This window comes from Amblyraja radiata, chromosome 46 (genome assembly GCF_010909765.2).
Source record: "Amblyraja radiata isolate CabotCenter1 chromosome 46, sAmbRad1.1.pri, whole genome shotgun sequence".
In the NCBI taxonomy this organism is placed as follows: Eukaryota; Metazoa; Chordata; class Chondrichthyes; order Rajiformes; family Rajidae; genus Amblyraja; species Amblyraja radiata.
In genome coordinates, this window is record NC_046001.1 from 6,512,348 (window position 1) to 6,539,994 (window position 27,647).

Consider the following 27,647-nt stretch of genomic DNA (forward strand, 5'->3'; position numbering starts at 1 on the left):
GGAAGACTTTTTGGCCAAAAAGCTTTAAGAAAGTGATCAACTATGCTACCCACTTTTATCATTCCAACAACAAAGAGCTCAAATGCCATTCCGTCGGATAAATAAAATGCAGAAGTTGGCACTAACAAATAGTTCCTTAAATAACCATTTGGCCAATCAGACAAGTATCACAAAGTTTCATTCTTCAGTACCTTTCCAAATCTACTAAATTCTGCACAATGCAAACAATTTCAAATAGATTGGGTGAATGCACAGATACTTTTACCCAGAGTATGGGGATTGAGAACAGAGGTTTAAGGTGAGTTGAAAGATTTAATAGGAATCGGAGGGGCAACTTTTCCACGCAGAAGGTAGTGGGCATATGAAACGAGCTGCCAGAGGAAGCAGTTGAGGCATGTACGATAACATTTAAAAGACAATTGGACATGTACATGGATAGGAAAGGTTTAGAGGCATATGGGCCAAACGCAGGTAAGTGGGACGACTGTAGATGGTGCATCTTGGCAAGCTGGGCTGAAGGGCCTGTTTCCATGCTGTATGACTAACAACCGAATTAATCAAGATCCAACTCAAACACTCCTCTGTTCACCATCAACATCAATAATAGTTTCAAAATTGAAAAGATGGGATGCCTTCCCCAGGTAGGTCTTATTTGTGTGGTAAATATAATACAAAAATTAGCTATGACACCCATCAACTACCCACTGAATATTTGAGCTCAGGAAATAAAATGTAGCAACATATTATTTTAATGTTCATTTATTTCACATAATTATTAAAGGAATGGTCTTGGAAGTAAAATGTAAACACTTGGACTAACGCACAATTTACAGTGTGAACTTACTAACATCTTTAAAATATTAATCATTAAAAATAAATGGATTACATTTGCAGGATATTTGAAGGAGGCAATAACCGGATATGATTAAGTAATAGTACTTAACTGACATCAAAATTAATATTTGGAATTAATTAGTATCAAAGTTAGTTTCTGAGATGGAGGCAGAATGATATTTCCACTGGATAATTTATATGTTATTATTAAATACAATTTCTATTTGCAGTCAAAGCAAATAAATTCTTTGAATTGTCATCTTCATAGATGATTCCACACAAGTTAGAGCAGTATTGAGCAGCTTGTGGTTTGCTTAACCTCTGACTTTTCATTTTCTTGGAGGAAATGCATGCCAACGTTTAATTGTTTTTGAAAACTACGCCACGTCCACATTTCCCTCTCAGACAAAGCAATTAATACTTTGGTTGATACAAACAAAATTTGATTTTATAATTCCCTGCTTACTAATGTCAGTGGATCTGCCAAATCTTATCTGAAATTTTAAAGATCAAATATTGTTTCATTCAGAGGATTTCTCTTCCATAATTGCAGATTAAAATAAAAAATAAAAATCAACATTTATACTTTGCCAATGTTTATAGGTTGTCAAATGCTAATACATTTTAAATGCTCATCAAGTGTTAATAAACAATCAGGCAAACTGGGTGGCCAACTACACATGAAAATACACAAAAATGCTGGAGAAACTCAGCGGGTGCAGCAGCATCTATGGAGCGAAGGAGATAGGCAACCCTTGGTTTCGGCCCGAAACGTTGCCCATCTCCTTCGCTCCATAGGTGCTGCTGCACCCGCTGAGTTTCTCCAGCATTTTTGAGTACCTTCGATTTTCCAGCATCTGCAGTTCCTTCTTAAATACACACGAAAATCACTAGTTTCAAGATAAATCATCATTGCTGGGCAGTTATCTCACAACTAAAAATGGATTCTCAATAATTCATTAATTTCATTAAGCGGTGAGTTTACGCAAAATAAATAGAGTTCAATATATGCATTTCATTATTCAACTAAGCAATTTTGCAAATGTGTGTGCAATTACTTGAAATGATTTTTGATCAAGCAGTTCAAGTCAAGCTACCAAATTAGTCTCTGTGCAGGTGTTCATTTTAATACTTGCACAAAAGGTGCCCGGAACCAGATGAAAATAAGTTGTAACCACACAAAGCTAAGATAGAATTTATTTTGACCAAATATGAATCATTTGCTTTACAACGATCCATTTTTTAAACAGTCATTCCGTGCCTCCATCTTCTGCGACAAGTGACCCTCCTAGTTTCATATATTTCTGACTGGAATCAAATGACAGGAGACACTGTATAATAATCTCTACACAAAGCAACTCCGACAAAGGAAAGTAATTGGAACATAGTTGAGGTTGGGCAAGAAAACCAATTATCTGTAACTAAATGTTTGGAATCAGAATAGCAACACTTTCAATGGCAATCACATGGTGTTGTCCTTTCGGGAGGACACCATGATGTCTGTATCCAGGCAAGTTTCCTTCACCTTTTAATTACTATACACGAAAACTATCTTTATATTTCCCCTAATCCAGAATTAATTGGCATTATATTTTAGATAGCGATTAGATATTAGGTTGACAGTAATTAAGAGATCATCATCTGAGCAGACATTGCAGAGGAACCAAATATAAACGGGAGAGTCTTTAAAATTCAAATGCTATCAATGCACGAGCAGAGTATCAAAAAACACCTGGCTGAGGCACTCCGTTCATAAATTGAATCCAAAAATCTGCCCGAGTTGCCCATTAAGTCCTACTCACTCACCCATCCTCTCCAACATGGTCCAATACAGATTATTTTCAACATAGCCTTAAATTTGTTGGAGTACAATCCATTCTTTCTCCAATCTCATTTTTTAAGTGGTATGCTAATGTTACACATTGTAAAAACCTCACAATTTACATGCGACCGAGTCACAGATTTCAATGGTTCATGCACGTCGTGTTAGTAAATCTTTAACCACAAATTTAAACATTTGTCAAAATTTTTAAGGATTACGACCAAAAGTAATTCGGGTAAAACACACGTTAGTCCAGTTGTTCCCAATTTTTTTTTAACATTAACATGGCCGTTTGCAAATACATTGGATAAAAGATACCAGAAAAAGTCCAACGATTCACACAACCCTGTCAGTTTTGACATTCAAGCAACATTGATTTTTACCACCTTACAACAAGCCATTCTAAGATGTGAAGTTTTAAATTAAAATAAATGCTTCAGATGTCTGGGCCAAGAGCAGACCTTTTAAAAATAACTGCAACCCTTTTCTCTTGGAACAAGCCAGTCTTTGTTCAAATGTAGACTTTATGGCAATAAAATAAAATCACTCAGAAGCTTAACTGCTAATAGATTTTGCTGCAGTTCTTTGGAAAACAAACTGTTCAGGGTTTTAGAGATTTAACACTCGTGGTACCAAAGCAATTTACCAGCATTACAAAAGGGCTCCTTGGCTACAGGAGTTGTGCCAGGGGATTGAAGGACCGCTAACATACTGTTGTTTATAAAGGGAACAAATTAAGTAATTACAAACCAGTTAGTTCAACATCAGTGGGATAAGTGTTGCAATGATTTTAAGGGGGAGAAAATGCTCCAATTAGAACAGCTCAAATTAAATCAGGGTCAGCCCCACAGAATTGCGAAAGGAAGGGCCTGTCTGATGACATTGATTAAATTTGTTGCGGTGGTCAAATGAACTTTGTTTGATCTAGTCTACATGGACTTCAGCAAGGCTCTTGACAATGTTCCATAAGGCAGGATGATTAGGAAGGTAATACCCTATGGGGAAACGGAGGGTCGCAAACGGGATCCAAAACTAACAGTGACTGACAGGAAGCTCTCCGATCAGAGTTCTGCAACATCATCGTCTACATCTCTCGTTTCCCTTTTCCGTAACTAGTCTGAAGAAGTCTCGATCCGAAACATCACCCAATCCTCCTCAGAAATGCTGCCTGTCCCTCTGAGTTACTCCAGATTTGTATGTCTATCTTTCATGACAGGAAGCAATGGTTGACATTTGTTTTGCAACAAAGGCCACAGGGTTCAGTACTTGTCCCTTTTGTTTTCTAATATATCCATATCTTAGATGTGTATGTTGGGAATAGGAGATAGAAATTTCCAGTTGATGAAAAAAAATGCCATATGGTTGACAGTCAAGAGGACAGCTTTAGATTACAGGAAAATATAGATGCAGGAAGAGGAGTGTTAAGTGGAATTTAATCCATAAAAGTGAGGTGATCATTTGCTTGGGTGTAATAAGATAAGGAAAGGCAATATATTGAGTGCTGTGGAGGAAAAAGGAACAGAGTGCACACCCTCAGATCCTTTAAGGCAAGAAAATGGGTCAATAAGGTGGGATTCGGCATATGGGATGCTTTAACGGATGAGGCACAGAATACAACAGCAGGAAGGTTAAGCTGGAACTACATGCATTACATGTTAGACCAATGAGTATTGCACAGCCCATATTACAGAATGCTGAGCTTACACCAAAAACACAGAGGTGATTTACAAAGATGTTGTGAAGACTAAAATTGTAACCAAGAAGAAAGATTGGATCAGCTAGGATTCTTTCCTTCGGGAAAAAAAGCAGGTTGAAGGGAGATTTAAAGGAGCCGTGTAAAATGATGAGGGGCCTCAGAGAAAATAGCATGGGCTTAGTTCTCTTTGCAGAGAAGATTCAAATCTGGAGGCTCAGGGTTAAAGAGAACAAGGAAAAATATTTTCATCCAGAGAGGTTGGGATCTGGAACTCTCTCCCTCACAGGACAGGCGAGACAGAAACTTTCACCACCTGTACAAATGACCTGGGGTGTGTGCTTGAAGAGCTGTGTGCTGCACACTACAAACCTAGTGCTCAAGGCAAGATTAGGCTCTTCTATGACCTGCATGAACAATGGAAGAACAGACATCCATATCATAGATTTTGATACAATAATACCTGCACTGACCTTGCTCAAACAGTTTGTTGTAAAATCTCTCAATAGCTATATAATTTTCTACCCAAGTCTGAAGTGAATGGATCCAGTTTCCATTCAGCACTTTTATCCCCCATTCCAGATCAAAACTGAGGTAAGGTATTAGCCACTATTTTGACCACAAATTTATGAAATAAATTGTCTACTCCCCAAATTCTTATTTTGTGTTTTTTCTGCACACACATTTTGGTTTGAAATAATTTATTTCCCAACACATCATCAGGCTTCTCTCCAAGGCACTGGCAAGAAATTTGCCATTGTATATCACTGCCCAACCCCCAATTGCCCATTATAATGAAAATTTGCAAATTTTATGTGTTCATTACTAAATTGTGTTTATTGCCAGAGGTTTGGGTTTATAATTGTCATGTACATTGAAGTACAATGAAACACTTTGTTTTGCACCAATCAGATAATACTATACATAAATACAATTCAAATCAAACTCAAGTACAATAGGTAGAGCATAGGGGAAAATACAGAGTGCAGAATATAGTTCTCAGCATTGTAGCACACCAGTTGCATAGGAAAAGAAATTCCAATATCCGCAATGGGGTAGAGGCAAATCAAGGACTGTTCAGAAGGCTGATAATGGAGGGGAAGAAGCTGTTCCAGAGTCTGGTGGTGCACGCTTTCAAGCTTCTGCCTAACAGGCGTAGGAGCAAGAGGAATGACCCGGTTGGGACAAGTCTTTGAATGAAGGAAGTGAAAGTTGAGTTTGTATAGCCGCAGCTACTTATTGGCAAAATCTTGAAGATCAAGAACACCTCCAGCAGATGAAAGGAACATTTAAGACCTTGTTTGAGGTAACTGGATCATCTTGGCTGAGTGAGCTAAGGAGCACATTACGTCACCAATTGTGAAATAGCTCAGGATTCTTATTTTATGAAATGTAGGGTAATTCACACATTATATTTCAAAAAGGAAAAAAAAAAAAAACCCATTGACATTATCAATGCCGAGTTCGCCACCATCTTGTCCGAAACTACACTATTCCAAATATAGTTAGGTTTCAGAAAAAGATGAAAATGTTATCTGTAGATGCCACGGAGCTATTCAAGGCCTTGCGACACAAAATTAACATTTCCGTTTAAATGCATGCAACAAGAAAATACAATTCTCACCTCATCAGCTGATACAGAAGCACAACCAGTTTTTGAAAAAACTATGGCCTAAAAATTGGATCCCACCACACTGCTTTACTCAGCACAATGGGATCCAATATGGATTGTTCCGTGGCCAAAAGAGAGCACTCTTCAGTAAAGCTGTTCAGCCATTGTTTTTCTCAGTAATCTCAAAATTAAGTCTTAAATTAAACACTTCCCAAAAGCTCTGGAGACCCTTTTGCATCCATGATTCTTCTTCTTGCGTATGGCATGGACAGCCTAAAAGTTGTAGGACAATTTGTTCTATTTGATTGTGTACACCAGGTTGATTGCATTCATCGAAACAGGGCGGACCACGTGAAGGTTGCAATTTCCATGATTAATTATGCAGCAAATAAATTTTACAAGTCAAACTGTTAAAATCCGTCAGGCGGTTTTAACTTGGAGACATAAGCAGAGTCTTGACATTATAAACATTATTCAGACATACGGTCTTGCTAAAAAATAAATTCTACCAAATTACAACTGAACTTTTAATCTTTTTAGAGCAGAATCACAGCTGCTATATCCAAGCATCCTGTTTCAGCCATAAAAATCTTCAAATCTCTCAGCAACTAGACTTATACTGTGCTTATAACACCTGCACAGCAAGCCCCACTGCTACCATAACCATTAAAATGTACTGTGGCTATAAATAATTCAAGTTCTTCACTGTGCTTATTTAGTTTGAGATTTAGAGATCGTAAGTAAGTGCTATTAACAATCACCTTTTATTGAGATGTCAGAGGTCAGTATTTTTTTGAACAATGGTAATGGCATTAAGCTTTAGGGTAGACACAATCAGCTCTGTCAGACTGGCAAAAATTACTTAACACAATTACGGAAGGAATGCAAGAGCTGGCAGGATTGATGATGGAAAGTGGAAAAACAAGTCCATATAGGTAGGAAGGAACTGCAGATGCTGGTTTAAACAGATGACACAAAATGCTGAACTCAGCAGGACAGGCAGCATCTTTGGAGAGAAGGAATGGGTGACGTTTCGGGTTGAGACCCTTCTTCAGACTATGTTATCTGCCTTAAGTACATATAGGTAGTTCTGCTATAATGTTTAAGAAGGAATTGCAGATGCTGGAAAATCGAAGGTAGACAAAAATGCTGGAGAAACTCAGCAGGCGAGGCAGCATCTATGGAGCGAAGGAGAGCTATAATGTGATTGTTACAATCGTATGAAAATGTGTATTAAAGAAAATGGTATTAAAAAAGCAATTATGTCACTGGGAACAAGGATTAGTGATTCAGATTCACTATGACCAATTTGACCTGGTCCAAACAGATTGATACTATGGCTAAGGAAGCACACCGACACCTCTACCTCCTCAGAGGAAATCTGGTATGTGTCAAATGTTTCTGACCAATTTTCATAGAAAGCATCATACCACAACGCATCAGTTTGGTACGGCAACTGCTCTGCCAAAGACCACAAAAAAAATTGCAGACAGTCATGGACGCAGCCCAGTCCATCACACACTCCAAGCCATCCTACAATTAACGGTGCCTCAGGAAAGCAGCCAACATAATCAAGGACGGTGTAGGAAGGAACTGCAGATGCTGATTTACATCAAAGATAAGGCACAAAATGCTGGAGAAACTCAGGACAGGCAGCATCTCTGGAGAGAGGGAATGGGTCGAGATGCTGCTTCTCGACCCGAAACGTCACCCATTCCCTCTCTCCAGAGATATCGCCTGGCTTACTGAGTTTCTCCAGAATTGTGTGTCTATAATCAATATCTATAATTCACACCCTGGTCATTCTCTCTTCTCCTTTCTCCTGTCAGGTAGAAGATACAAAAGCTTAAAAAAGCATAAAAACAGATTCAAGGACAGCTTCTCCCAATCATCAGAATCTTCAACAGACCTCAACGGCCAAGGGATGCATGAGCAACCCTCCAATCTACCTCATTGCGGAGCATACTTTTAAAATCTGCACCCTCTTTGTAACCAACACTTTATCCTGCAAGGGTTCCTTTCACTTTGCACTACATGTGGTACTCGCATATACTGATTGTAATCAAAGAACGCTTTTCACCTGGATAGCATGCGTGTGATAATAATTCCAATGCCAATTTCAATGGACTCTCATGGTGACACTAGCAGCTGTGTTCTTTAGAGGCATTTGTGGCTGATTACTGCAGGGAGGTTACCTGTAAAGAGGTTTTTCTTCCAACACCGATTTTTTCCCCACCCTGCCACGACAACTTACTTTTTGTTTGTTGACTTCCAAAATAACTTTCAGTGGTTCTTTAGCTCAGGATCGAAATTATGTTATGATCTATTCACCTGCATAATGCAAATAGTGTTCCCCAATTCATCAGCTGCATTATAACCAATTAATGTTATGGAAACACATGCAGCCGCAGAAACAGCTGCTCGAGTTCTGCCAGTGTGCTGAAAAGGCAATTTTGTTGATCCCTGGGTGCATTTTCTTTTAAATGCCCCTTACAGTTCAAAGTTTATTAAAGGCAAATATTTGCACAAATACATTTCCTAGAAGCAATCATGCATACAGCACGACAAGAGTGATCTTCCACTGTTCACACAGAACTGTGCCAAGACTGCAACCCCCCCCCCCCTACAAACCAACCAAAAACTCTATTTACAAAGACACAGGTGCAAAGACAGAGCAAAAGCCGCTTCTAGTTAAAACCTAGAGGAAGGTCAACATGTCCCTGCTCTGCTCTTTGACTGAGACCTTAAAAGAGATCGAGCAGGCTGCTGCTAAACTCTCCACACCCATGCCCACACCAAGGAATTGCTCACTCGTAGCTGCTTTCAGGTTTGCACTTCTCCGCTGCTGCAAAATATCAGTTTGTCCAACAACGGATGCACCTCTCAAGTGTATCTATCCACTGAACAATGGCTGCTTGCAGAAGAGAATCCACGTGGCAGTGGCAAAGGCAGGGAAACAGACAGCACAAAGGAGTCCTTCTGCCCCACCTCATCCATACCAATCACCTTGCATATCTACGCTAATCGCATTTGCCCACATTGGACCTGTACCCCAATTACACCTTTCTTGTCCAGGTACTCGTCCAAATGCTGTTTCCCCATTGCACAATCTGCCCCCAATACCTCCTCTGGTAGCTTGTTCTGAATAACCACCAGCCTCGATGGAAAAACTCTGAATCTCCTTTAATTTTCTTTCACCCAAAACCTGTGCCGTCTAGTTCTAGGTGTTCCTGCCCTGGGGGGGAAATTCTGAATATAGATCCTATGCCCCTCAATTTCATAAACCTCTACGAGGTCACGCCTCAGCCTCTTGTGACCCAGTGGCAATAAACCCAATTTATGCAATCTCCCCATATAACTACAGCCCTCCATTCCCAGGAACATCCTGATCAATCTCTTGGCACTCTCTTGATTACTACTACATCCTGAAGTGTGGCAATCAGAACTGTACTCCAAATGCAGCACAACTGGCTACACCACATCCCAATTATTGTACTCAATGCCTTGTCCTAGGACTGTAAGCATGCCAAATGCCGTCTTTACTAAGCTGTCCACGTGTTGTCACTTTCAGCAAGTTATGGACTTGCACCTCAAGGACTCTGTACACTAATGTCCCTGCCATTTACTCCATGCCCTACTAGTATTTGATTTCACAAATACATTAATCCACACTTAGAACATAGAAAATAGGTGCAGGAGTAGGCCATTCGGCCCTTCAAGTCTGCAATATGATCATGGCTGATCATCCAACTCAGTATCCTGTACCTGCCTTCTCTCCATACCCCCTGATCCCTTTAGCCACAAGGGCCACATCTAACTCCCTCTTAATTATAGCCAATGAACTGGCCTCAACTACCTTCTGTGGCAGAGAGTTCCAGAGATTCACCACTCTCTGTGTGAAAATATTTTTCTCATCTTGGTCCTAAAGTATTTCCCCTTTATCCTTAAACTGTGACCGCTTGTCCTGGACTTCCCCAACACCGGGAACAATCTTCCTGCATCTAGCCTGTCCAACCCCTTAAGAATTTTGTACGTTTCTATAAGATCCCCCCTCAATCTTCTAAATTCTAGCGAGTACAAGCCGAGTCTATACAGTCTTTCTTCATATGAAAGTTCTGACATCCCAGGAATCAGTCTGGTGAACTTTCTCTGTACTCCCTCTATGGCAAGAATGTCTTTCCTCAGATTTGGAGACCAAAACTGTACGCAATACTCCAGGTGTGGTCTCACCAAGACCCTGTACAACTGCAGTAGAACCTCCCTGCTCCTATACTCAAATCCTTTTGCTATGAATGCTAACATACCATTCGCCTTCTTCACTGCCTGCTGCACCTGCATGCCTACTTTTAATGACTGGTGTACCATGACACCCAGATCTCGTTGCATCTCCCCTTTTCCTAATTGGCCACCATTTAGATAATAGTCTACTTTCCAGTTTTCGCCACCAAAGTGGATAACCTCACATTTATCCACATTATACTGCATCTGCCATGCATTTGCCCACTCACCCAGCCTATCCAAGTCACCTTGCAGCCTCCTAGCATCCTCCTCACAGCTAACACTGCCCCCCAGCTTCGTGTCATCCACAAACCTGGAGAAGTTGCATTCAATTCCCTCGTGCAAATCATTAATATATATTGTAAATAGCTGGGGACCCAGCACTGAGCCTTGTGGTACCCCACTAGTCACTGCCTGCCATTGTGAAAAGGACCCGTTTACTCCTACTCTTTGCTTCCTGTCTGCCAGCCAGTTCTCTATCCACATCAATACTGCACCCCCAACACCATGTGCTTTAAGTTTGTATACTAATCTCTTATGTGAGACCTTGTCAAAAGCCTTCTGAAAGTCCAGATATAACACATCCATTGGTTCTCCCTTATCCACTCTACTAGTTACATTCTCGAAAAAATCTATAAGATTCGGCAGACATGATTTACCTTTCGTCTGGGTCTGGGTTAAATACCACCTGCTACCACTGCACCCAAGTTTCAGGCTGATCTATGCCCCACTGCATCCTTAGACAATCTTCTGATCCATGTCCTAATGTATCCTTCGACAGCCTTCACTATCTGGAGGGCGGCATCTTCGGCCTGGATCGATCGCCTCAGCGCAGAGGGAGAACAAGGAGGGAAGAGACGGAGACTAAGACTTTGCCTCGATCACAGTGAGGATGTGCTTGGTGAACTCACTGTGGTGGATGTTTAATTTGTGTTTATTGTATGTTTTGTTTTTATTGGTTCTGTGTATGACTGCAGGAAACATAATTTCGTTCAGACCAAAAGGTCTGAATGTCAATAAAGGAATCTAATTCTAATTCTATCTACGCTTCCACCAATGTTAGTGGCATCTGTCTGGTATGTTTTGTACAAGCAATTAAATGTATACCCTTCAGGCTCCTCATGACAAGATGTTACGAGTGAGGATTCCTATGTGGTTCCCACATCCCGCCCATGGTATTTTGTTACTTAATGTCTCAAACTCTCTCCAAGGCTTCCTTTTCATGAGTTGATCTGCATCCTCTTGGCTTTTTAGTTGTCAGGGGGAAATACTTAAGATTGATATTAACTTCCTAAAATCTTTACAAATTTCCACTTCCCCTTTTAAAAAAAAAATTCACTCTTTTCATTTTCTGGTGCAGCTGATTAATTGATCGGAGACAATCTGATATATTGACCAATTGCCGTTCACCTGAGATTCCACATTCTTGTTCCAGCACAATGACGACAGATTTGAGATGAAAAGGAAAAACACAACACACAAGATTAGAATCTCTGGTGAACACACAAAAAGATCCCGCAGCCATTGGTGAATGACAGCTTAATTTGCAGCAACAGGTGTCAGAATTCATTTCAGGGAACCACAGAAACAGCATGCGGATGCAATCACCATTGGAAACAGCCGCATCAATTTCCCACAGATTTTGAAATGGCCAGTTGGGGGGAGAAAAGCAAGGTTGTGGAATTGACATTCGACCACAATACAAGAGCACACTAAAATGGAAGCCCACCACTCAGACAAGTAAAAGGAAAAAATATATACACACACACATCTCATTAAACTTGCCTCGTGTGACAATGTTAATCTAATCTTATTGGGCACACTAATTTAATATACTACAGGAGAGATTACTGTCCATTTTGGACCAGATGAGCTACCTCCACACAAGATTCCCATTTCAGTCTCCTTCCTGTTTCATCATCACAATCCTGTCATGCAAACATCAGAGAAAGATTATTCAATTATTCCCAATCAATTTAAAATGTTCCCATTTGGTTCAAGCAATCATTCAACTCAAACCTACCATGCACTTTGATAAGTACCCACAACCTGAATAAGTATAAGTACAAGTATCCTTTATTGTCATTCAGACCTGAACAAAATTTCGTGCCTTGCATTCCATACATAGAAAAAAAAACAAGAACAAAAAACACAATAAACACTAATTTAACATCCACCACAGTGAGTCCACCAGGCACTGTGATGGATGGCAAAAGTCTTAAAAGTCCCAATTTGAACCCAAGTAATCAGCTATTATTTAGCCAAGTCGGAGAAATCTCCTTAACATTTTTTGTTGGTTTTGTTGATAAAGGAGTATTAACATAGAAACATAGAAAATAGGTGCAGGAGTAGGCCATTCGGCCCTTCGAGCCTGCACTGCCATTCAATATGATCATGGCTGATCATCCAACTCAGTATCCTGTACCTGCCTTCTCTCCATACCCCCTGATCACTTTAGCCACAAGGGCCACATCTAACTCCCTCTTAAATATAGCCAATGAACTGGCCTCAACTACCTTCAGTGGCAGAGAGTTCCAGAGATTCACCACTCTGTGTGAAAAATGTTTTTCTCATCTCGGTCCTAAAAGATTTCCCCATTATCCTTAAACTGTGACCCCTTGTCCTGGACTTCCCCAACATCGGGAACAATCTTCCTGCATCTAGCCTGTCCAACCCCTTAAGAGTTTTGTAAGTTTCTATAAACCCCACCGATACACATCAAATCCGCTGATGTCATTGTGTTTTGTTGTAGTGCTCATAATAGTTTGTACAATGTCTGGCTCATTTGCACATTTTTAATGGAAAGAATATTAGACTGAAATAAGGAAGCAATTTCCCACATCTGGCACAATTCAACCAAGACTGCTGAACCAGAATATAATTTTTTTTTTTTTTTTTTAAATACTTAAAAATAGTTTCCAAGTTACAAAACGCATTCAATAGCTGGAGTCTCTGATAAAAGATTGTTGCTAATGTATTCCATGTGATAGATATTTAAACCTTAATCATTATCTACTCTACATAAAAGACTTTAATTTATAGTTTTGTATCAATGCACCAGCAAGTCTAATTATTGCTGTGATGTAGAAAATGACGCAGCCAAATTAACCACAGGCCCCCAAAACTGAAAAATGGACCAATTTTAATTATGTCAAGAGATAAATATTGTCTTGGTGAACAGATGCAGCATTTCTTTGCTGTTCTTCAAAATACTGGCAAGGAGCCTTAAGTTCATGAGTGTCATCCTTCCACATCTCAGGCAGCCGCTTGGAATAGACGATGACTTGTTTCTACCTCAGTTCAGAAGAGCAGAGATGCCCATGTGCATTTTTTTCCCTTTTTCTTTAAGCATAGGATGGTCCTTGCACACCAGTCATCACGTTGTCTTTGCTGAACCCTGGTTCAATGGCAAGGACGTCCAAGATGATTGGAGATCAGGCTCTGCCCCAAACAAATAAAAATCTGATCACACCCTTTTTTCTGCCTCCCTCGATTGAACTGCACCATCTTGATAATCTTCCCTCCTTCAGTCCCTCCACAACCTACCCTGCTCTCCTTCCCCAAATGGCCTATCCTTTTCATTAGCTCTCAATTCCACCACCCTCCCATTCCATACCTTTGGGTTATCACCTTATCTGAAAGACCATAACTCTAACAATATAACACTCCCTTAATATTGCACTGGAGTATCTTTTATGTTCAAGTCCACTTAGTGGAACTTGAACTCACACCCTAGAGTCACAGCTGACATACATTGGCATCACCTGATAGAGTCAGAATTATACAGCAGAGCCAGCTCTTTGGCCCAATTAGTCCTTGCCAACTAAGATGTCTATCTAGGCTAATCCCATTTGCCTACTTTTGGCCCATATCTATCCAAACCTTTCGTATAAATATACCTGTCTAAAAGTATTTTAAATGTTGGAATTGTACCCACTACTGTTTCCTCTGGCAGCTCGTTCCATCTACCCACCATCCTGCATGAACAAGTTACACCTCAGTTCCTTTTTTAAATCTTTCCCGTCACCTTAACTCTATGCCCTCTGGTTTGACTCCCCTACTCTGGGAAAAAGACTGACCATTCACTTTAACCATGCCTTATGACTTTATGTATATCTCTATAAAAGGTCATTGTTCATTATCCTACGCTCCAGGAAAAAGAGTCCAAACCTATCCTTATAACTCCAAGTTCACCAGTCCCAGTAACACCCTTGTAAATCTTTTTCTGCATCCTTTCCAGCTTAATGACATTTTTCCTATTGCACAGCGACCAAAACTGCACAACACTCCAAGTGTGAAGTCACCAGCAACTTGTACACTCGTAAGATGATGTCCCAGCACCTGGAATCAATGCCCTGAAAGATGAAGGCAAGTTTGCCAAATGCCATCTTGGCCACCCTTTCTACCCATTGTGCCACTTTCAGGGATCGGTGTACCTGTAGCCCCTGGTCTCGCCATTGTACAATATTCTCCAGTCCCCTACCATTTACTGTCCAAGTTCTGCACTGATTTAACTTACCAAAACGCAACACCTTGCACTTGCCAGAGTTAAATTCCACCTGCTATTCCTTGGCCTACCTCCCCAGTCATCCAGACCTTGCTATTATCTTTGATAATCTTTTTCATTATCCATTACTCCCCCCCCCAGAGATTCGAAGGGCCAGGTAGCATACTCCTGCAACTTTGTTGTGCTTTAACCCACGTTTCAACCATCTTGAAATTAATAGTGTTGGTCGCCTTTAAGTTGAGCTTTTTGAGCAAGCTTTGTGCAACGCTTACATATTTACAGCTTATCCTCACATTATCCTTTCCAGTTTCAGCCCAAATTTTACAACAGAACCAGCCTTTTTTTGTCTGATTAAATTAAACTAAATTCAATATTTACGTCCATTTGGATATGCCCCATATTTGATTAATTACCAGCATGCTAATTGATGCAAAACACTTGGACAAGGACAAGTAGCTTACATCGTGCCCGGAATGGTGTTTTGGCCCTCGGAGTCCATGGCAACTGGACAGCAATCAAATCTCCAAAGAAATTCAAGCTGCTCTCGTTTATATTGTTTTTGCTTTGAACTGGTCCCTGCAGCCAGCACAACACTGGATTCATGATTTTCTGTATCAGACAAGACGCAACATGATATTTGGAGAACAGCACTCCCTTCATTTCAAAGTATCTTTTTGGACCTGGAAACTTTGTTTTTGCATAGATGCCACCTGATCTGCCGAGTGCTTCCACCATGATTTTATTTCAGTACTCCCTCAATATTATTAGCCTTGATTATTTGCTAATACTTGGAGGAATTTAACCAAGAACCTTTTGGTTTAGAGTACTACCATTGCAGCAAAGTTGATACCCTTTATTCAACTCTTATGCTTGCTCTTTTATTCTTTTTCAACTTTTATTCTTGCTCTCTTCGGAAATACATTGGGACTCGTGCATCTTATATAGTAGTTTGCCCTCTCTCCACCCCTACCCCTTCCTTCTCAAGGAAGGAATTAAAGAGGCACTCAGGGAAAAAAAGAAATGTATTCAGAGAGAATGCAATGCTTATCTCAGCTAGAGGGCGGGTGTTCACTAACAGATACATTGTATCAAACACAAAGTGCTGGAGTAACTCAGGTCAGGCAGCATCCCCCACTTCAGATCAAATGTTAGCTGTACATTTCCTCCAGAGATGCTGCCTGACCCACTAAGTTTACTGAGTTTTAGCACTGAGTTTTGCTTGATATACCAGCATCTGCAACGCATTGTGTCTACATTGTATCAAAGTTTGAATTATCGAGCAACTATGTCTGGTGTCGTAGATATTGCTGCATCTCTTTCGTATTAGACAAATTCAAAATTATGATGGCCCAAAGATGGAATGCATAATTCCAATAAAGATGGGAAAGGAAATCACCTTGTTTAACTTATTGTTCAGAAACTTTTGACAACCATAAACACTTTACATCTGAAGTACAGAAAATTGGTTTCACCATGTCTAATTAGCAGGCAATTATAGACAGAAAGTGTCCTCAGATGATTAAAAAAAGTATCTCCTACTTTTCATGGGACTGTACATGTGTAAACTTTGCAAATCGTTACTTAAGTTGATAATCTCCATTACACAAGGAAAATTAATCCAACTCAATTGAACAACGCAACTGAATTAGATCTCCCCTCAGCTTTCGATGTTCCTGAGAAAACAATCCAAGCTTGTCCAACCTCTTGTTACAGCTAATGTGCTTCCACAACTTTTCAGATTACATCCCAGATCTTAAGTCTGCATAAAAATCACAAATCTCTTGCAGTTCAAGCTGTGGTTCAACACCACCTTCTGAAGGATAATTAGGGGTACAAAATAACATGTTCACAGCATTAAAGTGAATTTAAACAAAAATCCCAGATGTTTGACCAGGTCTTGGGCAATTTTCATTTTTTAGTAAGCTCCTGTTATTTTTATGCAAAGTTCTAATGGATGTCAAATTCAGCAGCTTAAAATAGTTGATTAATGATTTACCAATTGCAAGCAAGTATTCTATTGACTGCCTTCTGACATCAACCAGTATACTGATAAGCTGATTTTGAAGATAGTGTTGGCAAGATTTCTAAATTCCAAAGCTTTAGGATCCATTTTCCAGGCATGACCAACAGAACACAAATGTGACCCACAAATTCATTCGAAAGCTACCAAGCTGCAGGACTTTACAATGGGAATGAATGGATTAATATATGTGTGTGCCTATTCAGGGGACAGCTTATTGTACATTTGCTCTGATATTTAATTGCAGAACTCTTGGCATGCACATATAACGTTAATAAAATTAGAGATACACAAACATTGCTAAGGTTACTTCAACAAGAACCATTCTTAAACACAATTGAATAACCAGTTCAATATTAAGCAATGGTGCAACAGATCAGATTGTTCTAATTAGTCTAACAACAATTAAAAACAATTGTGGAGTATCTGTTACATTTAAAAAAAATCAAATCTATGTGTGTTTGAAACTTTACTTTCAACCAAAGTAAATCACAAATTCAGAAGATAACTGGCAGGAAATGCAAAATAAAAAGATTTACACAAGTAACTGCTTGTTACATCCACAGTTGGACGTACTGATGCAACGGTGTTGCATGAGGGGAGCAAATACATTTATCCTCAGTGAATAAATAAAATTTTCAGTACATTCATTGCATTTGTGAACAGTCCGCTTGAAATTATATGCTTGAGTTTAGAGCACGGCAAAGCACTGAGGGGGGTGGGGGGAAATCACGGACTAAACAAATAGTTCTTTGTATTTGAAACATCTAACAAAACGTTGTTGGTAGTCTTTTTCTGCTCCAAGATTGAATGAGGCTGCAGCTCAGGTCTATGAGCTTCACTTAACGATCAGTGGAATAAAGTAGTTCAATCAGGCAGCAAACTGGACTACGCCAATTGATGCAACAAACCTGTGGATTGCAATTCTCAGAATGCAGCTTAAACCAGAGTTTAGTTGGGAGAGGAGAGGGAAAAAAATCACAATATGAAGCTGAAGGCACATTGGGTACTTAAAGGATCACCAAGGGACTGGCCAGAGAGCACACCATGACATGTAATATTCTGGGTACTGAAGAAAGGTCACTGGCCTGAAACAGTGACTGTTTCTTATTGCACATATGCTGTCTATGCGTATTTCCAGTATTTTTAGTTTAAAAAAAAAATACCAGGACTTGCTGTGATCTCCACATCCTTTTAACAATGTGCACTCACTAATGGGCGAGAATTTCAAACCAGCAAAACAGAGTTAGGAAAAAGAAGCAATTCAATGAGAATTAATTAAGTATAGCAAACACATGAACAGTGCTAACTTTGACAGAAAAACTGGATATAATTACATTTGAAAGATAGTTCTGCAATTACAGCATGTTACTTGATTTATTTGCGCCATGTGTGAGGCTTTGCACTGAAATTCTCCCTGGGTTGAACATCATTGACTCTTAAGGTGAATGCAAAGTCTTTTCCCCGAGATATGTGATTCCCGAACTAGAGAGCATTGGTGCAGGGCTGTCAAACTACCGGCCCGCGGGATGATTTTTGGGGGGGGGGGGGGGGGGGGGGGGGGGGAAGCTGTTTAGTTTCTCCCGTGCAGATGGTGTGATAGGTGAGACACAGCAGTGGTCCCAGCACCCACCCCCAAGGCACCGCTCACACCTCGCACCCTCACCTCCGGCAGCTCTGTGTCCGTCAGCTGCTCTGTCCACACCCTATGGAGTTCCAACCCCGGCCCGGAGCCAGGAGCGGACCGGGTGAGTGGGGGCGTCACTGAACCTCACCTCCCCCGGACCCCAGCTAGACACGGAGCATCTGGGCCGGCCCGCATTCCCGGGGGGGAGGGGGAAGAAGGAAACGCTCCCCGGGCATCGCCAAGTCCCCGCTCACTCCGGATGTTGTTGCCACTTCACTGATACACACTCTCACACACACACTGGCACACACAAGGCTTAAAGGGATATGGGCCAAATGCAGATAAATGGGACTAGTTTAGATAGGGCATCTTGATCTGCATGATCAAGTTGGGATGAAGGGCCTGTTTTCATGCTGTAAGACTATGACACATTGTAGAAAGGGTGCAATTGCTCTGGAGAGGATCCAGGGGTGATTTATGAAGATGTTGGCAGGGCTGGAATTTTTTTTTTTTCATTTTGAAGAAAGATTTGATAACTAGGATTATATTCTCTGCAGCAACAGAGGTGAAGAAAAATCTTAGTTGAGGTGAATAATATTATGAGAATAGGACCCATTTCGCTTAGCAAAGAGTGTAGGAAGGAACTGCAGATGCTGGTTTAAACTGAAGATAGACACTAAAAACTAGAAAACTCAGGACAGGCAGTATCTCTGGAGAGAAAGAATGGGTGATGTTTCAGGTCGAGACCTTCAGACGGAAGAAGTTGAAAACCAGCCATAAAACACAATGACTGGAGATGTGTGTTATCCAACTAAGGGCAGAAATCAGAATCATGTGTTCATCTTTATTGACATGACACCATAATAAATATATTACAGAAAAAATAATTTAATGGGGTGGCATGATGGCGCAGCAGTAGAGTTGCAGCCTTACTACCACATGGGTTTTCTCTGGATATTCCGGTTTCTCCCACATCCGAAAGAAGTGCAGGTTTGTAGGTTAATTGGCTTCTGTAAATTGTCCCTGGCGTGTGTAGGATGGAACTGGTGTATGCTAGATTGCTGATCAGTGTGGACTTGGTGGGCTGAAGGGCCTGTTTCCATATATATGTTTTACATATATATATATATATTAATTTCATTGAACCATATACAATTGAATACGTGTCATTATTTTTGTCTTGTTTCAACAGTCAAAGGGCAAGGTTGTTTGATTTATTTTTGCAGAACAGTGATAGATAGATATATATATATATGCATAACCGCATGAATTATAATCTGATTTCCATACATGAATATAGTTATTTATGTGCTGCACCTGTTGATCAGAGCCTGGCTCAACTGTGGAATGTTATTAGGAATGTAATTTAGCCTAACCTTATTCATACCTAATCCAAATTAAAGCATAAATGTTGCATTCAAGTGTCAGTTAAAAGACTCGCTACAGTATGCACTAGATTGCAAAATTTCAAGCTGAAAAATGCGAAGCTCCCTACCGTGGGAGGGGGATACCCACCCTCCCCCCCCTTCGGTCGCTACGCTCCCTCGCAATTTCTCACTCTCAACTCTCACCCAATGTTAGCAGCCCTGCAATACTTCGCTCATTTTCCAGATTTTTTGTAGCCCTTTCCTTGTCCTATCTGGCACATATGACAAAAACTCTTGACTCTTGTCTTGACTTTGTTGTAACAGTACAACCTTTGATTCAACTATGCATAATAAATATGCTCTTTTTTAAATTAATTTTATTACTTGCCTAGATGATAAATAGATAGTGGAAAAAGACAAAGTGACAGGACAGGGCAATCATCCCTCCAAAAAATTGAACGGTGAAACAAAAACAGGTGTACACAAGAGTATCAAACAAAATATGCAGTTTCCTCGTGTATGTATTCGGGAGAGTATCAACGTGTTGCCAATGAAATTCAAAAGCCATTAAAGTCGATCTAATCTCCCTATACAATTGGTTAGCATTGCACACAAGTACTTCCCCCCCTTTCTGAAATATGCTCAATCTCCTGCCTAAAAGACTGCTACGTGGTTATTTACTTCCTTCGTAAATTCTGACCGCAAGAGAACCAGACGGGAACGTTCATTAATCGTGTCATATCTGTGTATCTATTTACCATTTTCTACCAGAAGGTCTCTTTCTTGAATGCTATAATTTTACACAACCCAGTCACAAACTTTGTTGACAGTTTCTATTTTTAATTTTTACATGGAACAATGTTATTAGCATGGCAACTAGTACTTCCTCATTTAATAAACCAATATATTGACAAAGAACAACCTTGAACATACAACAGAACCCCCCTCCCCATCACATTATTACACTAATCAGACTATACTAACCATAATAGGTAATACATACATGTCTAACTGGTCTACAAATTGCGCCCTCAATTTATTTTCTATACTGTAATATATGCCCACTAGACTCTTTCCCAAGCTTGAGAAACTACACAAATTGTCAAAATTCACCAACACCACACTGAATGGAGTAACACCAACTAGGGATCGAAGTTGTACTTCTGAAGTAATCCGAATTCAATTATTTGGGTTCAGGGAAAAATAACTATTCTCGTAATATAGGATGAATGTGAAATTAAACAGATTGCGTTTTTAGAAAGTGGGTATAACACAAAATGAATAGACAAACTTCTCAAGATGATTGTAGCTTAGAAAGGAAAGCCAAAAACAAATTAGTATTGGAGAAACGCATCGTATTATTCTTTTTTACTCACCTTTTTGATTTTGCTTTTTAGCCATCTCCGTTAGTTGTTTCTTTAAAGTAAGTAGGTAGTCAACGAGTTTGACTAATTAAAGCGAGAGCTCACCAAGCACCCTTGCCAAGTCTTCCAAGCAGAAGATACAGCTTCCGTCAAAATATCTCTTCACTCTCAGCGGCGTTTCTGGGACGTCTTGGAAACGCTACAAATCGACAATGATCAATAATAATCATTTGTGTCCCATCTATTACAGGCTGGCCAACAAAATTTACACCATTAATGAACACTCCCGTCTTTGGTTCTCTCTTGCGATCAGACCGCACACCAAAAAAAATGATAAAGGAACCAAATTGCCACGCAACCAAGTATTTTACAAAAGAGAGGGGGATAGACAGAGAAATAACGTGTGGGATAACCGAATCTAATTACCAGTGGGGTGCGTGTGTCACAAACACAGCCTTTCTTCTTTAGGGGGCGATTCTGTAGAGGGCCCAGTGGTCAGTCAGCACCAAAGATCCTAGAGGAGCTCCTCTAGTATCTTTGGTCAGCACTTTGTCTCTTTTTGTCTTACAACCCCCCTCCCGCCTCCCAACAAATCAAGCTTCCAGCCAGTCGCCAGCTTCCTTTCTTCGTCTTCGGTTGCTTTCTTTCTTTCTTCCCCCCCCTCCTCCTTCTAGATCGGCTAGTTTGGAAGAAAACCTTTTGTCCTCCCTTTTTCTGCCAGCTCCCCTCACTCTGCCTAATTAAAACAACCAGGTGGTCTCAGCGGGACTGGTCTTACAGACTGAGTGAACCCGAGAGGAATTTTCTTGTGAGAAAGAGAAAGAGAGAAAACTCACCCACCCAACTGGTGATTTTTTCTTCTTCTTCTCTCTCTCAATTGTTGAGGCTAAAGAAGATTTGTATGAAATGATTTCTTTAATTTTGGAGTCCAAAAGGCGTGAACCTCCTCCCTCAGGACAACCGGTACCACCAGAAGCACTTCTCAGAATGGGACTCGCAAGCAAAGAGCTCGCAACAAGGAGGGAGGAAAAACTCTCAGCAACTCGGCTGCGCCGCTCACTCCCAGTGCGTCACTTCCGGTTGACGAGGTTTCCCGAGTGATCCCGAAGTCCGGGGGCGGGGAGGAGGAGGAGGAGCAAGACCGACCGACCCGACTTCATGAACATGTGTTCAAAAGGGAACTGCAGATGCTGGAATATCGAAGGTACACAAAATTGCTGGAGGAACTCAGCGGGTGCAGCAGCATCTATGGAGCGAAGGAAATAGGCGACGTTTCGGGCCGAAACCCTTCTTCAGACTGATGGGGGGTGGGGGGGGGAGAAAGAAGGAAAAGGGGAGGAGGAGGAGGAGCCCGAGGGCGGTCGGATGGGAGGGTGGGAGGAGACAGCTAGAGGGTGAAGGAAGGGGAGGAGACAGCACAGGCTAGCCAAATTGGGGGAATTCAATGTTGATGCCATAAGGGCGCAAGGACCCCAGACGGAATATGAGGTGCTGTTCCTCCAATTTCCGCTGTTGCTCACTCTGGCAATGGAGGAGACCCAGGACAGAGAGGTCGGATTGGGAATGGGAGGGGGAGTTGAAGTGCTGAGCCACCGGGAGGTCATGTAGGTTAAGGCGGACTGAGCGGAGGTGTTCGGCGAAACGGTCGCCCAACCTACGCTTGGTCTCACCGATGTAAATTAGCGGACATCTAGTGCAGCGGATGCAGTAGATGAGGTTGGAGGAGATACAGGTGAACCTTTGTCGCACCTGGAACGACTGCTTGGGACCTTGAATGGAGTCGAGGGGGGAGGTGAAGGGACAGGTGTTGCATTTCTTGCGGTTGCAACGGAAAGTGCCCGGGGAGGGGGTGGTGCGGGAGGGAAGGGAAGAATTGACGAGGGAGTTGCGGAGGGAGCGGTCTTTGCGGAAGGCAGACATGGGGGGAGATGGGAAGATGTGGCGAGTGGTGGGGTCACGTTGGAGGTGGCGGAAATGGCGGAGGATTATGTGTTGTATTTGTCGGCTGGTGGGGTGAAAGGTGAGGACCAGAGGGACTCTGCCCTTGTTGCGTGTGCGGGGATGGGGAGAGAGAGCAGTGTTGCGGGGTATGGATGAGACCCTGGTGTGAGCCTCATCTATGGTGGCGGAGGGGAATCCCCGTTCCCTGAAGAACGAGGACATTTCCGATGCCCTAGTATGAAATGTCTCATCCTGGGAACAGATGCGGCGTAGGCGGAGGAATTGGGAGTAGGGGATGGAGTCTTTACAGGGGGCAGGGTGGGAAGACGTGTAGTCCAGATAGCCATGTGAGTCAGTGGGTTTATAATGTATGTCGGTCAGGAGTCTGTCCCCTGCGATGGAGATGGTGAGGTCAAGGAATGGTAGGGAAGTGTCGGAAATCGTCCAGGTGTATTGGAGTGCCGGATGGAAGTTGGTGGTGAAGTGGATGAAGTCAGTCAGTTGTGTGTGGGTGCAGGAGGTGGCACCAAAGCAGTCGTCAATGTAGCGGAGGTAGAGGTCGGGGATGGGGCCCTGGTACGCATCGAACAAGGATTGTTCAACGTACCCGACAAAGAGGCAGGCGTAGCTGGGGCCCATGCGTGTGCCCATAGCTACGCCTTGTGTTTGGAGGAAATGGGAGGAGTCAAATGTAAAGTTATTGAGGGTGAGGACCAACTCCGCTAAGCGGAGGAGAGTGTCAGTGGCTGGGTAAAGGTTGCTCCTCTGGTCGAGGAAGAACCGGAGGGCTTTGAGGCCATCCTGGTGGGGGATGGAGGTGTAGAGTGACCGGACATCCATGGTGAAGATGAGGGGGTGAGGGCCCAGAGAGTGGAATGCGTGGAGGCGGCGGAGAGTGTCTGAGGTGTCTAGAGCAAAGGTGGGGAGGGATTTGACCAAGGGGGATAGGATGGAGTCAAGGTATGTGGAGATGAGTTCGGTGGGGCACGAACACGCAGAGACAATGGGTCTGCCGGGAGAGCCGGGTTTGTGGATTTTGGGGAGAAGGTAAAAACGGGCCGTGCGGGGCTGGGGAACGATGAGTTTGGAGGCTTGGTCAGGTAGGGCGTGGGAATTGATGAAGTCGGTGATGGTGCTAGAAATGGTGGCCTGGTGCTCGTCAGTGGGGTCATGGTCCAAGGGTAAGTAGGAGGAGGTGTCCGAGAGTTGTTTAAGAAGGAACTGCAGATGCTGGAAAATCGAAGGTAGACAAAAAAAATGCTGGAGAAACTCCGCGGGTGCAGCAGCATCTATGGAGCGAAGGAAATAGGCGACGTTTCCGGCCGAAACCTCCCCCCACCCCCCCAATTATTTACTTATTTATTTATTATATATATTTTTTAGCCATGGGAGTCAGTGGGTTTATAGTGGAAGGTAGACAGAAATGCTGGAGAAACTCAGTGGGTGCAGCAGCATCTATGGAGCGAAGGAAATAGGCGACGTTTCAGGCCGAAACCCTTCTTTATAGTGGATGTCGGTCAGAAGTCTATCACCTGCGATGGAGATAGTGAGGTCAAGGAATGGTAGGGAAGTGTCGGAAATGGTCCAGGTGTATTTGAGTGCCGGATGGAAGTTGGTGGTGAAGCGGATGAAGTCAGTCGTGTGTGGGTGCAGGAGGTGGCACCAAAGCAGTCGTCGATGTAGCGTCTGAAGAAGGGTTTCGGCCGAAACGTTGCATGTTTCCTTCGCTCCACATAGATGCTGCTGCACCCGCTGAGTCGACTTCATTAACATCACCAAGGGAGACACAGTGTAAAAAAAAACACCAAAAGGAATTTAAATTAGTCCAATGTCTCATCTTGACCCCTTATTGACATATTGTTTTTAATTGTAAATCGGCTTTGCTTCTGTGAAATGCAAGTAAGTAGATAGATAGAGTTTAAAACAATTAAAAAGGCTCAAGGAACAAGCAGCTTCGTGTATAAGATGGACACAAGAAGCAGGATTAACTCAGCGGGACAGGCAGCATCTCTGGAGAGAAGGAATGGGTGACGTTTCAGATCAAGACCCTTCTTCAGTCTGGGAAGAAGTCTGAAGAGGGGTCTCGACCCGAAATGTCACACATTCCTTCTCTCCAGAGATGCTGCCTGGCCCTGCTGAGTCACTCCAGCTTCTTGTGTCTGTTTAGCAGCTTCATAAGTTGCGCCGAGGATATGGAAAATTCGAGAAAGGGTTAATTGTTCCACAATATTTCCGTGGCTGGACACCAAGGCATGGAAGGATCAGCTTGACATTTGAACATGAGGTTTTTTTTTTAAAGCCACTTTTGGGATACACAGAAAATAAAACATTTAATAAATACAGAGCCGTTGGAGATGACACGTTGCTCTCTCTCTCAGCCATTGTGAGGCCGGTTCTGAGGGGCAGCAGCACCACCTGCTGGGGCCAAGCATGGTGAGATTCTCTGGGAAGTGGGAACAAATGAACTGTATTCAACTTTTATTTAATCAACGTCTGCTTTGATTTGTCGTTTTCACACTTTACCCCTCCATATCTCTAGTTTCCCTCTCCCCTGACTCCAAGTCTGAAGAAGGGTCTCGACCCGAAACGTCACCCATTCCTTCCCTCCAGAGATGCTGCCTGTCCCGCTGAGTTACTCCAGCATTTTGTGTCTATATTATGAACTCTGTATCTTTCCATTCACATTACCTATTGTACTTGACTTTGGCTTGATTGTATTTATGTAGAGTATCTGAATGTATAATTTTACTGTAGAAGCAAGGAACTGCAGATACTAGTTTTCACAAAAGGACACAAAGTGCTAGAGAAGCTCAGTGCATCAGTTTGCACTTGTCAGAATTAAATGCTGTCTGTCATCACTCCACCCAACTTTGCAGATGAAATATGCCCCATTCTATCCTTAAACAACCTTATATGCTATCTCTACTCTACTAATGTTCATCTCATCTACAAATGTACTCATCACATCATCCATATTCTCATTCCAGTCGTATATATATTACACACAACAAAGGTCTCGGTATTGATCTCTGCAGTGCACCACTTGTTACACATTTCCAGTCAGGTAAAACACCCATCCACCATGACCCTCTTCCAATCACCAAGCCAATTTTGGATCTAGTTTTCCAACATACCACAGATCCCCTTCGAGACCAGCCTACTCTGTGAGACCTCGTCAAAAGCATCGCAAACGTCCACGTAAACGACATCTATCACTCTGCCTTCATCAATTTATCTTAGCTATTAAAATCCTTTTTGTTACTTGATACTGTTCATTTATTACAACCTTTGGTATATCCCCTTCATTTCTAGTCGGAATGTTTTTTACCTCGTATCTCATGCATGACATATTTAAATAGCTAATATCTTTAGGGCAGCTCATTTTAGTGTTGCTGTTACTCAATTCCCCATTTAACTTCAATTTGTTTACTTGTCTGCTTTGCTTCCCAGAACCATGATCATGCTTGGTTGGAAGTAGAACATGCTAATAAAGCAAAAAATAACAAATGCTAGGTTCTCTCCTTTTTATTTCATGCTGTATTTAGATATTTCAAAGTTAGAAAGATCCTATCATTGCAACTCTGTTTTTACTGTGCATATCTCGAAGTTAGCTTGATTTCTCTCCTACTCTATATATAATCTCAATATTGTAATTAAATTCCCTTTTTATTCCTTCGCTGAAGGTGGTCTTCTCATCACAATACTTATTCTAATTGAAAGACCATTATGTGAATTTAGGTTCCTTTTTTTTCTTAACGTCTCCCCATGTGCTGTCAGAAACATTTCTCCCTTGAGCTTAATACTTTAAACTTACACCCACGCCTATATCTATTTTGGGTTCCAGTGCTACTTTTTTGAACTCATTTATGCCGGCTGCTTCAATTGTATTCCTTGCTAACTTAATTCAAGATGGTATTATACTCTGCCAAGTCCCAACCTTTAAATAATACAGCATTGTAATGAAAGTACACAAGTAAAAGTAACCATACCTAAAATATCATAAACATTGATTTTTCTTTACAAACTGTTATGTTTCTGGCACTTTCTCTTTATAGCTTTGTAGACCTGCACCTCAACAAAATGACAAATTTCATGACAGCAAAGGGGAAATACAGTGAAGGACAAAAAGACTGTAGTGTAACTTCCTTACTAGATGTGCTCCTTGCAACTTGCACACTGAGCAGAATCCATAGAATGAGTAATCTGTGTGTATAGCACAGAGACATTTTATTCTGACTGCCATGTTGACAACATGATTCATTTGTTATTTACATTTCTATTGGTTGTTATTTTTAATACATTTTATTTTATCTATTCATACTACTGTATTGTAATCTTTGTTAATATTCGGACAAAGCAATACAAGTCACTTAAACTAAATACAAAATGTAATGTTGGCCTATGTGTCAATATGTGGACTCTATGGATCGCCTGGCAGCCATGATTCACTCATGATGAACGGAATTAATATTTGGCATGATGGATACAGTTCCAGTGAAGCAGGTTAGGGAGGTCACGGGATAAGTTACCTGCTGTAGGATGCCCAGCTTCCTCTTCAGTATTTCTGAGGCTGGTCCAGGCT

General features: G+C 41.6%; 1 protein-coding gene across 3 annotated transcripts in view; it reads right to left on the reverse strand.

Moving 5' to 3' along the window:
• The window catches only part of spats2 (spermatogenesis associated serine rich 2), a 72,179-nt gene extending 49,988 nt beyond the window's left edge, over positions 1 to 22,191 (reverse strand). Inside the window, exons 1-2 of one of the 3 annotated variants that reach the window (XM_033015727.1) lie at positions 21,961 to 22,173; positions 21,137 to 21,323 (exon numbers count right to left, since the gene is read on the reverse strand). In XM_033015727.1, coding sequence (XP_032871618.1) covers positions 21,137 to 21,161 — 25 coding nt within the window. In that variant the 5' untranslated portion in view covers positions 21,162 to 21,323; positions 21,961 to 22,173. Of the gene's footprint in view, positions 1 to 21,136; positions 21,324 to 21,550; positions 21,692 to 21,960 lie in introns of those variants that run through there. The other 2 variants (XM_033015730.1, XM_033015729.1) reach the window with 2 other exon arrangements.
• Between the last annotated feature and the right edge of the window lie 5,456 nt (positions 22,192 to 27,647).